Genomic DNA, 14,054 nt, shown 5'->3' on the forward strand with positions numbered 1-14,054 from the left:
GTTTATTAGAGTAGTTGGGTTTATGTTTAGTATAGAAGTCTAGCTGTGTCTATGGTTGCCTGAATGGTTCTCAATCAGAGACAGATGTCATTAATTGTCTCTGATTGGGAGCCATATTTAAGGCAGCCATAGGCACTAGGTTTTTGTGGGTAATTGTCTGTGTCTATGTTGCATGTTTGCACTTAGTCTTTTGATAGCTTCACGTTCGTCTGTTTGTTGTTTTGTTTCGTTGTCCTTCTTCCAATTAAAGAGAAGATGTATTTTCCACACGCTGCGCCTTGGTCCTCTCTCTCTCCCATTGACGATCGTGACATCAGTGAGCAGCTGCTCATTGTCACGGAGCCACACCCATCCCACATGCGTTAGAAGTTCAGAATGAGAAAGTGTAGGCTATATAGAAATAATGAAGCTCAAATTGGAAATCATTAAACAAAATAATGAGGATTTCTATCTGCCTAATCGAGGTGTAGATTACTATACATCTCAGTGTTCGAATTTGTGAACAAGGCTGCATGGGATTTCTCTTAATGCGACTCTATGCAGCCAATGGCAATTTCCACTTTAGGTATAATGTCGGGAGCCGCTTGTAGATTTGACAGATCTAACGCAGTTCCACCTCCGACACAGCCAAAACAACCATTATGCGGGTGTCAGTTAGCTCGGATCTGATAGAATCTAGATCTAACTGAGCACAATTATCTATGGTACATTGGTCAAATTGCCACATTTTGGAACTTCACTAGTCTGACAAAAATGGAGCAAGACTGCCTCATCATAAAAATCCGCATATAATCGCTTCTGTGGATTTAATAAATAATCCAACAATTCTCTCCACTAATTGCATGTTACCACAAGATGGTAATTGTGTGAACCAGTGTGTGTGTGTGTGTGTGTGTGTGTGTGTGAGAAGTTGTAGAATAAACCAACTGTATACAGAAACTGAGAAAGAAGACCATCACAATATATTATTTATTTTCCCCAACAAACCTTTCAACAACACCAATAAAAACAATAAATTTCAACGTTAAAAAGTAAGCAACACGAAACAATACTCACAGGTAATGTGAATCGACACAAAGTGGAGCTTAAAGCTATATCATCTTTGTACAGAAATAAATGGCCTTACTTTTGTACTTGAATTTTGTTAGTTACCAGTCATTAACTAGTTGACTAGTTCAACAGTAAGGTATAAACTGTGATCAACAAATACTATCTAGTAATTAAATTAACTGAGTGTTGTGAATGTCAAGATTTCCACTTTGTAAATGGTTTGCAATTCATCTCTTGTGGTAAAACAAAACAAAAAGAGTAAAATAACGACCTTGTTGGCATGGCAATTTGACTGCCATCTGTCTAAATAAAAAAGCAAGCAAGAACAATGTCTGTCCAATGTTTAATATGTACGCATATAACTGTAAAAATCGATGTTTTATTTTAATTTGAATAGCTTCCATATTTAGTAGATGAGCTAAAATACAGTGATTTGGCATGTTCACAAATTGCACTTGAATGATACAACCTCTAGATGAGGGAAAACAGTATTTCTGCCGCACTAAACCAGTCCAGCCGATGTCTCCGCATGGAACCGCTAATGCTCCAAATTACCACAAATTCCTTATCTACTACATTAACTTAGTTCGGATGGATGAACGGCTAACCAAAGACACGGTATCTAAGTGAAAAAGAAAAAAAGAGACTGAGGTATCAGACTCTTTGGAATACAGTCAGAGTGCACTGAATGAATATTTTGTGAAAAACCCATCACATTTTTGCCAATTCAGTCGTGCTGTTCTAACAACAAAACAAACAACAAATTACTTCCTACAGGTTAGATTTGTAAGTAAGATTCCCCGTCAAAGAGTCGCCTCCACGCTCCTGGAGGATTCAAGGGGAGGGTCTTGGTAAGAGCACTCGAACGCAACACCAAAGATGATGAGGATGAGAGAGCACTACTTAGCATTACTTTCGTTTTCCCCCCTTTTTGTTTCAGACCTGTTGATTGTGGTTGTAGTTCATATTGTTGAGGGCAGATAAATTGCACCTTTGTTGAATTCTCAATGATGTTTAAAGCTCTTCCGAACTGGCGACAAGTGGCTAAGGTTTAGTGAGGTGTAAATGCATCAAAGACAAAAAAAGAATTTGGTTTTAAGATACAAAATAGCACAACTGAGTATTTGCCTGTTGTAAACCCACTTAAATGGGCCAGTAACCGAAAGGTTGCTGGATCGAATCCACGAGCTGACAAGATAAAAATCCTGAACAAGGCAGTTAACCCACTGTTCCCTGGTAGGCCGTCATTGTAAATAAGAATTTGTTCTCAACTGACTTGCCTATTAAATAAAGGTAAACTTAAAATGTCACTGTAAAATACTTAGCAGCAGGAAAATAACAGATCATCAAGGGAAACATCCATGTGCTATATTTCCCACAGCGAGCTCAATGAACAAGACAACTTATGAAACATTTGTAATGAACTATTACCATGCCAACTCATTGATAACGCTAGGTAAAATAACCCTGTGGTCTTTGCCTGTGTTGGTAATAGCACTATCCAAAGCAATAGTACTCATCGGAATCCACTCTGACTTGCATGGGTGGCTTGCTGAAAGTCTTGTCCTCTATAATGGGTATATCTGAGAAAAGATGAAGATCCGTCGGAGAAGGGTGGTCTGAAAGGTCCTCAGCTAACTCATCCAACGTATCCAGATAGCTGCCCACGGATATCCCGTCCAATCCGTCACTGTTTCCGTCATGCAGACTGGTGAAGCTGCCTCGTGGAGAGGTGTCGTCCTCGCTGTCCGTTAAGCTGTACAGGCTGCCAGTCAGGCTGCTTTCACGACTGGCTATGCCTCCCTTGTCCTCCATCACCCATTTGATGGATTCGATGCACTCGTTGATTGACATCAGCTGCTGCATCAGCTTGACATCGATTGCACGGAGGTGGGCCTGCGTTTGGTGTTAGAAGGAGATTCATTTTAGGACTTTATTATAGATTTTTACAAGCAACATTGACAACTTGAAAGCCTTTTTTTTTTTTTTTTACACACAATATCACACTTCCAACAATTAGGCCTACAATCTTATTTGTTCTCTAAATTCACTGCTTTCCTATTCCATTCTTGTGAGAAGAACATCACCAGCATGTATTTTGAGTTGGCAAAGTAATGCTGAAAAGCAAATTGTCCCTTGGGGATTGTAAAGACACCACTCTACTCTTTGGCATGTGGACAAGGACAAAGGTAAAACAAAAAAGCATGCCACAGGAAATCATTCCATCCTTGGCGTGTAACAGCATGGTATATGAGGGCATAGCAGGACATTCTCGCCCTGACACCCATACAGTACCACCATTGATTTATCACTTCACAATAAGATTTTCCCTGGCTACTAGTGACAAATAGACAGCCGTTTACACCAATGTACAGTCAGTAGCAGCAGTCTCGAGCCAGTCAAAAAGCATTATGCCAGATAGTGTTTGACAAGGCTGATACAATGGCCCAGACAGCTGGCTGGCTATAAAACAGTGCCATTTTGGGAGTTGATCGTGACTAGCTCATAATGCTGCCAGTGTTTGATTACGGATATAACCTGTCCTTTATGTGTGCACAGACGCCCAGCCGGAGCATAGTGGAATTTTACAGAAGGATTAGCAGTGTCAATTAAAGTTGGCTTGAATGGGGTGGTGAATCACAAGATGGGTATAGCTAATGTAATTTACTGCTGCTTGTTTGTTAGTCATTGAAATTCAACTTCATTGATTTAGTATCTAACAATACTTACTTATGATTTATGTTTTAAGATATTTTCTGAACTCTGTTTAAAACTAGTTACATTATTCTGAACTTTTGTCTAAAACTGGAGTTGCTGGCAATACAGGTCAATCCTATACAGATTTGACAAACTGTTAATCCCTCTATGTATATTGTAAAGTGAACCAGTCGGTTAGCCAAATGGCCAAGAGAAAAGCAGCCTAATTGGATTGAAGAAGTGACAGCAGAGCAAAAGCCTTAGATGGCCCAAATGTGCCATTCACTATAGTAGGGACTAGGGAGCACAGCGGACTATACCTGTTTTAAATGTAATTCAACTCAATGGAATAATACTGGTATTTTTCTGCTTTACTCCCAATAGAGCATGGTGGGTGTATTTCAGTCGTTGTCATCAATATCATTTTTGACTGTCCAGTCAGAACACAAAGACTAGCTTTCCTCCATCACGATATGCCTTTGTGTCTGGCAAAATGCACTCCCGGGTGGGATATCTTCTCTGTTATTATAGTTTACTGGGCCTGTCATCATAATCGTATTATGAACCACCCTTTCAATGACTTCAACATGGAAACGAACACGAGAGAGGTATTTTTCCTCAGTTGGTTAACCAGGCAATGACACAGTACCCTTCTGTACAAACTCTTGTCAATTTGACCATCTGTTCAAGGGTCCTAATGCCTTGACTGACCTTAAGCCTTAAAAGGGGTGGGGGGTCTTCTCAATACAGGGGGTCAAACAAGGCTAGTAATAGCATGGAATCCAAGTGATAATCAATTTGAATTCCAGGCTATCCTCCTGTATTTTTGTTGAGTTTGGAATTTGTGTAAGTTAATTGAGGTGAGAATTGTCTGCCTGCGTGATACCTGACAATTTATTTTGGATTTTTATAGGCAAGCCAGTTAAGAACTATGCATTGTTGTTGTTATGTGTAGAGAGCAAGTGTTAATGGCTTTCGCCAACTGGGTGGCATCACATCTGTAGCTGAGAGAGGGTGAGAAACATCACTAAATCAATAGATTTATAGCTCAACACGCAATAGAATTGGTTATTTAAGAGGTGGGCCAATGTCGATCGTTTTGGGATTGAGACACCGACTCCCATTGTCTTGTTGTGTATTAAATGGCGGCCAGAAATATGGCAAAAAAACTGTACCCGGTTGTGTGTATTCTACTTCTATTTCAGATGATGGAGTTACAGTGGAAGTCAATGAGACATAAACAAGACATGCCACTCACTATTATATACATATTTCCAACGCCTTGCGACCAGGCGGCATTTTAAGTAATCCATAAACTTCTGAGATGCCAAAAGTATACCCTGTGAACACAATGGCAATACAGTTGGATTGCCATCAGTCGTCTGGAAGTTACTGCATAACATGCCGAGTTATGATATCACAGGTCAGTGAAATAACGTAACGTCCAAGTTCCATTAAAGCCTAAAGCAAACAGCTGCAACAGCTAGACTACTGCAGCTAAAAGCTTTTTTGTTATCTTGTGTCGATGGTACATTGCATTTAATGCAATGCACCAATGAATATACAGCATGGTTTTGAAGGAGCAGTGAACTGACTTGAAAAAGCCTGGGTCCGAATTGCAATTGTACCGGATTTGAATGTCTGCTTCGGTATTCAACAAACTTTATTATAGGCTTACTGCATGAAACAACTCACTGACCCAACAGCGACAGACGGACATATATTTGAAGATGCATCTTTAAGGCAACCACATAGCCTACCATTTCTTGTTTCAAAAATAATATCTTGCTCTCCAGTCGTTTTACGTCAGCAGAGTTTGAGCGGTTCTTCGGTGTCGCCGGTTTTCTATCCTCATGTTTGTCGTGATGATGATGTCCTCCCGCTAGGGAACGAATGAGACTTTCAGGAACACTGCGACCCAACTTTTTCTCAATATCCTTAAAATCGGATAACACGTTGTCCTCTTCCATGATAGAATTGCAGTAAGAATATAAACGGAAAACGATATATGCTACGTGCAGTAGAAATAACACAGAGAGCAACGTATGGGGTTCAGTGGCTTGATGGCTCCGTCTGATTTCACTTCCGAAGAAAAGGTCATAGCCTGGATGGTCTTAGAGGTCTGATGTTGAAAGCGACTGCTATATCCATAGGCGCACAGTAACACAGTTTCCCAATCCAATTCTTATCACCAACTCAAAATATAGAGTGCAATTCAAAACAAAACAGAAACAACCCCTGTTATTACTGTAGCACAGCCACTACAGACGTGAATTGAGAGATTTGGAAGTCCCTTGCGCCGGGGGGTCAGCGGTGACAATTGAAACAATATTCGTACCACGGAGCGGCACAGTAGGATGACGACGTGCTGCTCAACCACACAGTTTATGACTGAAACATTACACCCCGGACAAGTGGGACTAAGAAACTACGCCTGTTTGCCGTAATGATAAGGCAATTGTCGCAGCATATATTTTTGTGTATTGTGCACAAAATACACCCATATGGTAGCCTACAGTATTTTCATCAGTATCATCAGTTCAATCATACAACGGATTAAATTGCCATTTCATGTCAGCAAAGTAAGCTACAGTAAACTGTATTTCTGAATTTATTTGAATTCAAACCAATGTTGTGTAGCCATCCTAATGGCCTATTTGCATACATTGTTATTAAACCAGCATAATAAAATCAATACATTTTAAAAAGCTATCTTGAACGAGTTTAAAGCAAACACATTAACCTAAGTTTGACCTGATTAATAATGATATATTTCTTCAAAGCAACACAAATTAATTTTGCTCTGATTGACTATTTTTCAAGTCGTATTGGACTTCACACTTCTACCCCCTTGTGGCAATACATGAGAATTGACATTACCTACACAAGAATGGCAAAGTAGGCTATACAACTTAATGAGAATGAGGATCCTTTCGTTTTTTCTATTCTATTCTATTAAATTCTATTCTATTTGATTCTACTTTGTCCACATAGTAATGTGCTCTTAGCTGTCATGGCACATAAGGAGAGTAAATGTTTATGAATCATGACATTGCACTCCACAAGTGTTGCAGAAATTATAATAATGCAAGACAAATTCTTAACCTTTAATTTTGTTTAATCACCAAATATTGTCAATGGAATTACAAATAAGTTCCATTTTGACCGAAATATGTTTACAAATTTACAGAAAACCATCGTTATACTCAGAATCTGTAGATATACGGGTCAAGGCACTCCGTAAAGTAGAATGAGTGATGCAATCAATAAGATTCCATATTATGTACTACAGCAGTCAGCAGTGGTGGTAAAACTTGGCAATGGGAGGACCGCAGTGTGCAGGTTTTTGTTCCAGACTATACTTAATTCAACCCACACCCTGCATCGACAACATTTGGCCTCTCCCGGAATACAGTTTGTGATGCATATTCTACGGCACTTGAAACTCAATTTGAAATGATGAAAACATAGCTGCTAACAATACAAATGTAAGAACATATGTGACGCTCAGCTAAGCCTTGGTCATGATCATTAGGCACGAAACGGGAGAAAATTGACAGAAACAGGGATGGACTCATTTTATGTTGTGAAAATTTTGTTGCAAAAAGCGTGCCCTGTAACGAACATAACCCTGTAGTTTCACACACAGCTCAGACCACGGATTGGCCTTTGTCGTCGTCGTAGCGTTGGTACTGTTCTCCCAGCAGGGGCTGGCGGCCCTCCAGTTTGCTGTAAGAGTGGGAGCGCACGGCACATGTGGTTGCAGCAAAGATTACAGCGACGACGACCAGGGCCGCCACGATGGCAATGGTGATGATCTCAGTCAAAGTTAAAGGAGCAGCTATAGAGACGAGACAAGATTTATAACATTTACATTCGTCATATGGAATGTGAAACTCGCAAACAGACAGACGGAAGGGCTCTTACCAAAATAGCTACAATGAAGAAACTGTAAGCATAACAAGCTGTGAGCATAACATTGCATATAAAGTCAGGTCCATGATTATTGTCACCCTTGACAAATATGAGCAAAAAAACGGTATAAAGTCTAATAAAAACTGAGCTACAAAACAATGGGACAATATATATAAAATATGGTGGTGGATCTATTACTTTCTAAACAAAATCTCTTTCTAATTGTATTAGTATAAAATATATAATTTTCCCTTTTTCCCATACAATATAGCTGTCACGACTTCTTCCGAATGTGGATCCTCTTCCTGTTCGGGTGGCGCTCGGCTGTCGTCGTCATCGGCCTACTAGCTGCCATCGATCCCTTTTCCCTTTTCTGTTGGTTTTGTCTGATTTGTTTCACCTGTTTCTTGTTTAGATTTTGAGTTGGGCTATTTAAGCCGGTAGGCCCGCCTGCTCTTTGTGCGGGCTTGATTATTTTCCCCACTGTGTTGACGTGTGGTAGTGCGTGTTGTTTAGTTACCTGTTTTGGGCATTTGTTTGATTTACGCCCAGTTTCGTGGAGAGTACTACTTTTCCCTGTGCGTAATAAAGCGCTATTCTGAACTTTCTGCCTCCTGCACCTGACTCCGCACCCACTACACCTAGTGTGTTACAATAGCTCAGTTTTTGTAATATTTATTTTATACTGTCTTTTTTGCTCATCTTTATCAAGGCCACCAATAATTCCGGTCCTGACTGTATATAATAGATAAGACAAATATCCATAATGGATTTATATTGACATTATACACACCTAGCTATTCAGCCTGTATTTATATTGACATTATACACACCTGGCCATTCAGCCTGTATTTATAATGGCATTATACACACCTGGCCATTCAGCCTGTATTTATAATGGCATTATACACACCTGGCCATTCAGCCTGTATTTATAATGGCATTATACACACCTGGCCATTCAGCCTGTATTTATAATGGCATTATACACACCTGGCCATTCAGCCTGTATTTATAATGGCATTATACACACCTGGCCATTCAGCCTGTATTTATAATGGCATTATACACACCTGGCCATTCAGCCTGTATTTATAATGGCATTATACACACCTGGCCATTCAGCCTGTATTTATAATGGCATTATACACACCTGGCCATTCAGCCTGTATTTATAATGGCATTATATACACCTGGCCATTCAGCCTGTATTTATAATGGCATTATACACACCTGGCCATTCAGCCTGTATTTATAATGGCATTATACACACCTGGCCATTCAGCCTGTATTTATAATGGCATTATACACACCTGGCCATTCAGCCTGTATTTATAATGGCATTATACACACCTGGCCATTCAGCCTGTATTTATAATGGCATTATACACACCTGGCCATTCAGCCTGTATTTATAATGGCATTATACACACCTGGCCATTCAGCCTGTATTTATAATGGCATTATACACACCTGGCCATTCAGCCTGTATTTATAATGGCATTATACACACCTGGCCATTCAGCCTGTATTTATAATGGCATTATACACACCTGGCCATTCAGCCTGTATTTATAATGGCATTATACACACCTGGCCATTCAGCCTGTATTTATAATGGCATTATACACACCTGGCCATTCAACCTGTATGTATAATGGCATTATACACACCTGGCCATTCAGCCTGTATTTATAATGGCATTATACACACCTGGCCATTCAGCCTGTATTTATAATGGCATTATACACACCTGGCCATTCAGTCTGTATTTATATTGACATTATACACACCTGGCCATTCGGCCTCATAAGAGTAGCCAAGGTTCTCTGGGGCTGTAAGAAACATCTCAGCGTTGGTCACTGGAGGCCAGAAGGGAACCATGTTGTACCCGCTGTTGTGACCAATGGGGGCATTCTCTGAAGGATAGACTGCCAAATCTGCAAAATATATCAGTTAAGAGTCAGCTTATAAACATGTGCCGCTGATGTACAAAGAAAAAATCCTGCCAGAGGGTGCATAGTAATCGTGTAATTGTTGTGTAATTACCATTTTACCATGTCATTTAGAAACGGCCTGTACCGCATAGTCAACAAGTACATAGAGGATGGAAGAACATCGTATCTTCCGACAAGCAAGCACAGACAAAGCCAATACATGAAGACAACAGATCAGGTATTGAACATGAGATTGCTAGGAGGATGGGATCCGTTACCAGGGGCGTGCCTCCTGAGCCACTCGTCAAAGATGGCATCTGTGAAAGTGTGGAGAAGCACGAAGATGGGGTCGTTGGGCGAGAGGTGGGTCTGTCCCCCTGTCCCGTTCAGAAACAGGTGGGCCAGGTTGTGGAGGCTCCGTACCACTGGGTCGTAGTTTCCCTGGGGGGCACTATAGCCTGTGCACACAACACAGGTAGCTTGTGGATTAAATACAGGAAACTGTGCGTAGTGGATGTGAATCTCGCCAGTAGCATGTTGGCAGGAGTACACCAGTGAAATGGGTGACGTCACACCTTCCCTAAGACCTAAATCTCTCAGAGTGACTAGACTCTTGCTCTAAGACAGTTGGCTTTGAGTTGCGTGTGTTATCGTGTGCAGAAGGTTGTTGGTTCACAACCTGCTCGGTACAGAACAGAATGCACTCTGTTGCGTGTGTGCGTGCGTGTGTCTGGGTGTGTATCGTCATGCACAACAACGCTCAACGTTCAGTGTGTGTGAGCCTATGTACACTACAGGAAGTGTAGTGATATCTGTGTGTTTCAATGTGAATTACTATATCTATTGGTGTAGACCAGCAATAGCCACTCACCCTCGATGGTGTTCCTGAAGCTCCCTGAAGAGGTGGAGTAGTAGGGAGGGGTGTCAAAGGTGTTCACCTGCAGGCAGTCTGCCACATCCTGGGGCTCAGGGAGACGCTGCACCATGGGGCGGGCCACGTTTCCAGCTGGGTTCCTCCTGATGGGGGTGGTCTCAGTATCTGGGTGGAGAGAGAGGAGAGGGTTAAAAGGGTGGTCTTAGTAACCTGGGTTAATAGAGGGAATAATAAATGGGATTTGTAAGTTGGGAAGTGCTGAAAATACACCAGGGCCATGTTTAAATACTATTTAGATCCTTCATTCTTTTTATTCCTTCTTCCTTCCGGAAATCACCCTGTTGGAGGAGAAGAGCCCTCCACTTTGAATCTTGTTCTCTGATGGGTTTTTGAGGAGACGAGGAGAGAGGATGCAAGGAATCGAGGAAAGATTAATTGAGATGGAGCTAGTGCTTGAAGACTAATGTTGACAAGCTCATTGCTTCCCCTAGTGTTCTGACAAGGTGTTGCGCCAACAGCACCAACACTTGAACCAGGCTTAATTAAGCAAGTAATGATAGTAATCAATAGGTATTACAATATGGAATGGTGAAGTTGCTCAAAGGGACACTACACGTCCCTTTATGTTCTGGTCATTTTTCAACCTTACTGAGCATGTTTATATAATCTCAGTGACTTTTACGGATTTTAACATCTGTGCCTACAGACAACTTCTAACCACCATATAGGGGGTTCTCTTCAAAACTTGGAAGGATATGAGAGCACTACTGAAGGCTTACTGTTGCAGATGGTCCCCAGTGTATCATAGTCCCCCACACTCTCACAGATCACCCTCCAGTTGGAGAAGATGGAGTTGGTGCTGATGGAATTCATATCGAGGTTGCTCCTCGCTCCCAATAGGTCATCTGTGCAGATGTCACATGTGCTTCCACCAACGGCAAAGTTCCAGTAGGGCAGGGCAAAGGACGGGTCTTGCAGCATATCCTAAATTGAAAGTAGGTTAAGAAAAAAATACATAAAGGGCACACAATTATAATAATCATATTGTGCAATTAGAAACACCTTAATAATCTGCAATTGAAATAGTTACAAATGGGCAGAGGAGTATATAGTGGCTGCATTATTTCCATTCAATTGAACAAACAACATACCACAATCTCAATATTTAGTTGCAACTGATTCAATGTATTTCATTGTATGAAACAATGATTTGCCTTTATTGCTATAGCCTAATATATGGTTATGCCAAGATAATGATCTTTAAAAACAATAAACAATCTTTGTCAGTAATGAACCAATGACTAATACACAATTAAATAAATGACTTGGGCAACAGATGCTCTGTTGTGCCCTATTAGAAGAGAAATCTAGGCTCAGCCTAGTAACGCCTAAGCACATTTTCTGCTAAGCTTGCTTGATTTTGGCAGGAAATTGCTTCTTCTGGAAAAATATCCTCACCCTTAATAGGGCACTAATTCCAACAAACAATAGGGAAAGTGAAATGACTATTGATGGGCAATAAATACAGATTCAAATGGATTTGCTGATGGTGAAAATCCATAATAGCATTAGATGATGGCCTATTAGACTGTGATATACAATTGAATAATCAACCCCCAGTGGTTGGCTCACTACAAAAAAAGTTATTTGCATTATGATGCATTATTTCAGTTCATATTTTACATGTATACAGTGGCATATTGCCGGTACCCCATCTCACCTGCATGTCACGCTCAAGTTGAAGCAGGTGAAACCTGTGCCAGGTCACAAAACCGGGACCTTCATGAGAGAAGTCGACTCCGCCAAAGCTCGGCTGGCCGGCCCCTAAGAAGGTCTTGCTGACCGAATAGTAATGGGTCCACACAAAGTAATTGTAGATGGTGATGTTCTCAAACTGCGGGGTGTTTCCATCCGGCCCGAATACCTCCTGGTACCGCCTCGTAGCAATTACAATGTCCGGGTGCACCGCGCGCTTGGCCTGGTCCAGCGCGGTCACGAAAGCTCGCTTCTGATCCGCACTGAGCTGCATCACGTTTCTCCGGACTGAAGGATTAAAACCAGTCATGCGTTAATGAGCACATTCTTTTGTGAGAAGAAATTGAGAAATTACCCACTGGGCACACACTGGTTGAATCAACGTTGTTTCCACGTAATTTCAATGAAATTACGTTGAATCAACGTGGAATGGACTTTGAATTGACGTCTGTGCCCACTGGGTATAGATTGGGCAGGTAGTCTATCCATAGTACCGTTAACCTTTATGCATAGACCTACACCATTGCCTAAATACGAGGCAAAAATGTCATTATATCGTACATTAAATGCAACTATATTTAATCCATGGACGTTCGTGTCCTTTATAAAGTGTTGTACTCTTTCCATAATCCCGTGCAGAAATGTGATTTTCAACCAGTTGAGCGGCCGTACGTAAAGTACCGTGTGGCGGTGCTTGTATAGAGGTTGCTTGTAGTAGACTATAATTTACTGATTTTAATCAACATATATATGGACTGTTGATCTCAGTTAAATTGGTTTAAGTGTGAGATTTACCACGCCACTAAATGAGACACATATTGGAGGTTATTAACCCTATGCAGTTTCAATTGCGTAAAAACATCAAATCATTTTGTAATGGAAACTGAAACATTTGTTTCCCAGGGGGATAAAAAAAACGTACCAACAGCAACCGGTTGGTCACAGTTTAACCCGGCCAATCCATGCCTACAACGGCCACAATTATAACCGGTGAAATTCCCGTTGCACTGGCAGGTTCGATTGAAGTAGCGGATGGGCCAACGTTCACGGTCATCCCGTCCATCGTGGGGGTACTGGGGGCCGTGTGCACTTGCGTCTGCCGCTATCGAAATGCACTGTCCACGTCCAGTAGCGGACCCGCAGTCGTCATTCGCGACCCCAAACGGGGATGGACAACACTGACCACTCCGAAGTCCCTCTGGAGTCACACATTCCCTCGGAAACTGCGCGCGCACAAACACTGTGCCCAAGAGCACTAGCAAGCCATACTTCCACATAGCCACGAAAAGGCAAAAAGACACACACCAGAAAGTTAGTTAAATGGAAAGATGGATCACCCAAATCTCTTTCTTCAATCACACTAACGTTAGTCAGTACCTTACTCGTAACCTCATCACTTCAAAGTTCTTTTTCTGTTTCAATTCAGTGCGCGTTTGTATTTCCATGCCGCCCGACCCTCTTGTACTAATTGCCCCAACACCAGCCAAATAACCCCCTGGCCTTTAAATACTGGATTAGCGCATGACTGCCCGGATTTCTGATCTCCTCGTGATCACATCACATTTCTTACCGGACTGAGAGGGTGGGAGGTTAGGTAGTCACGCACACTGTTTCACTAGTCCTACTGTGAAACATAATTTGGCATGTCACCTGTGGAAGCTATTGAATTAATGCTGTCCTCCAGTTTTAACCCCATCAATTAATGTTTATGAATTTCTGGACTAATTTCACCACATGTTGTCAAAAGGGATTACACTTAAATTACATGGCCACATTGAAAACCACAAAAGAGAGTGACTGCTCTAAATTAGTATTACAAATCAAAG

General features: G+C 41.3%; 2 protein-coding genes across 2 annotated transcripts; both read right to left on the reverse strand.

Annotated features, from left to right (window-relative positions):
* Positions 1 to 950: 950 nt before the first annotated feature.
* On the reverse strand, positions 951 to 6,119 carry LOC120049695 (leucine rich adaptor protein 1-like). Its single transcript, XM_038996045.1, has 2 exons — positions 5,508 to 6,119; positions 951 to 2,946 (listed from the first exon to the last, which is right to left on the reverse strand). Exons 1-2 carry the CDS (start codon positions 5,715 to 5,717, stop codon positions 2,548 to 2,550), a joined length of 609 nt encoding a protein of 202 aa, XP_038851973.1. The 5' UTR covers positions 5,718 to 6,119; the 3' UTR covers positions 951 to 2,547.
* A 1,278-nt stretch (positions 6,120 to 7,397) lies between these two features.
* On the reverse strand, positions 7,398 to 13,505 carry LOC120049250 (5,6-dihydroxyindole-2-carboxylic acid oxidase-like). Its single transcript, XM_038995485.1, has 7 exons — positions 13,151 to 13,505; positions 12,194 to 12,516; positions 11,253 to 11,457; positions 10,471 to 10,638; positions 9,878 to 10,057; positions 9,456 to 9,602; positions 7,398 to 7,588 (listed from the first exon to the last, which is right to left on the reverse strand). The coding sequence occupies exons 1-7, from the start codon at positions 13,503 to 13,505 to the stop codon at positions 7,398 to 7,400; spliced, it is 1,569 nt and encodes a 522-aa protein (XP_038851413.1).
* Positions 13,506 to 14,054: the final 549 nt, after the last annotated feature.

The sequence above is a fragment of the Salvelinus namaycush genome, chromosome 6 (assembly GCF_016432855.1).
Source record: "Salvelinus namaycush isolate Seneca chromosome 6, SaNama_1.0, whole genome shotgun sequence".
NCBI classification, from domain to species: Eukaryota; Metazoa; Chordata; class Actinopteri; order Salmoniformes; family Salmonidae; genus Salvelinus; species Salvelinus namaycush.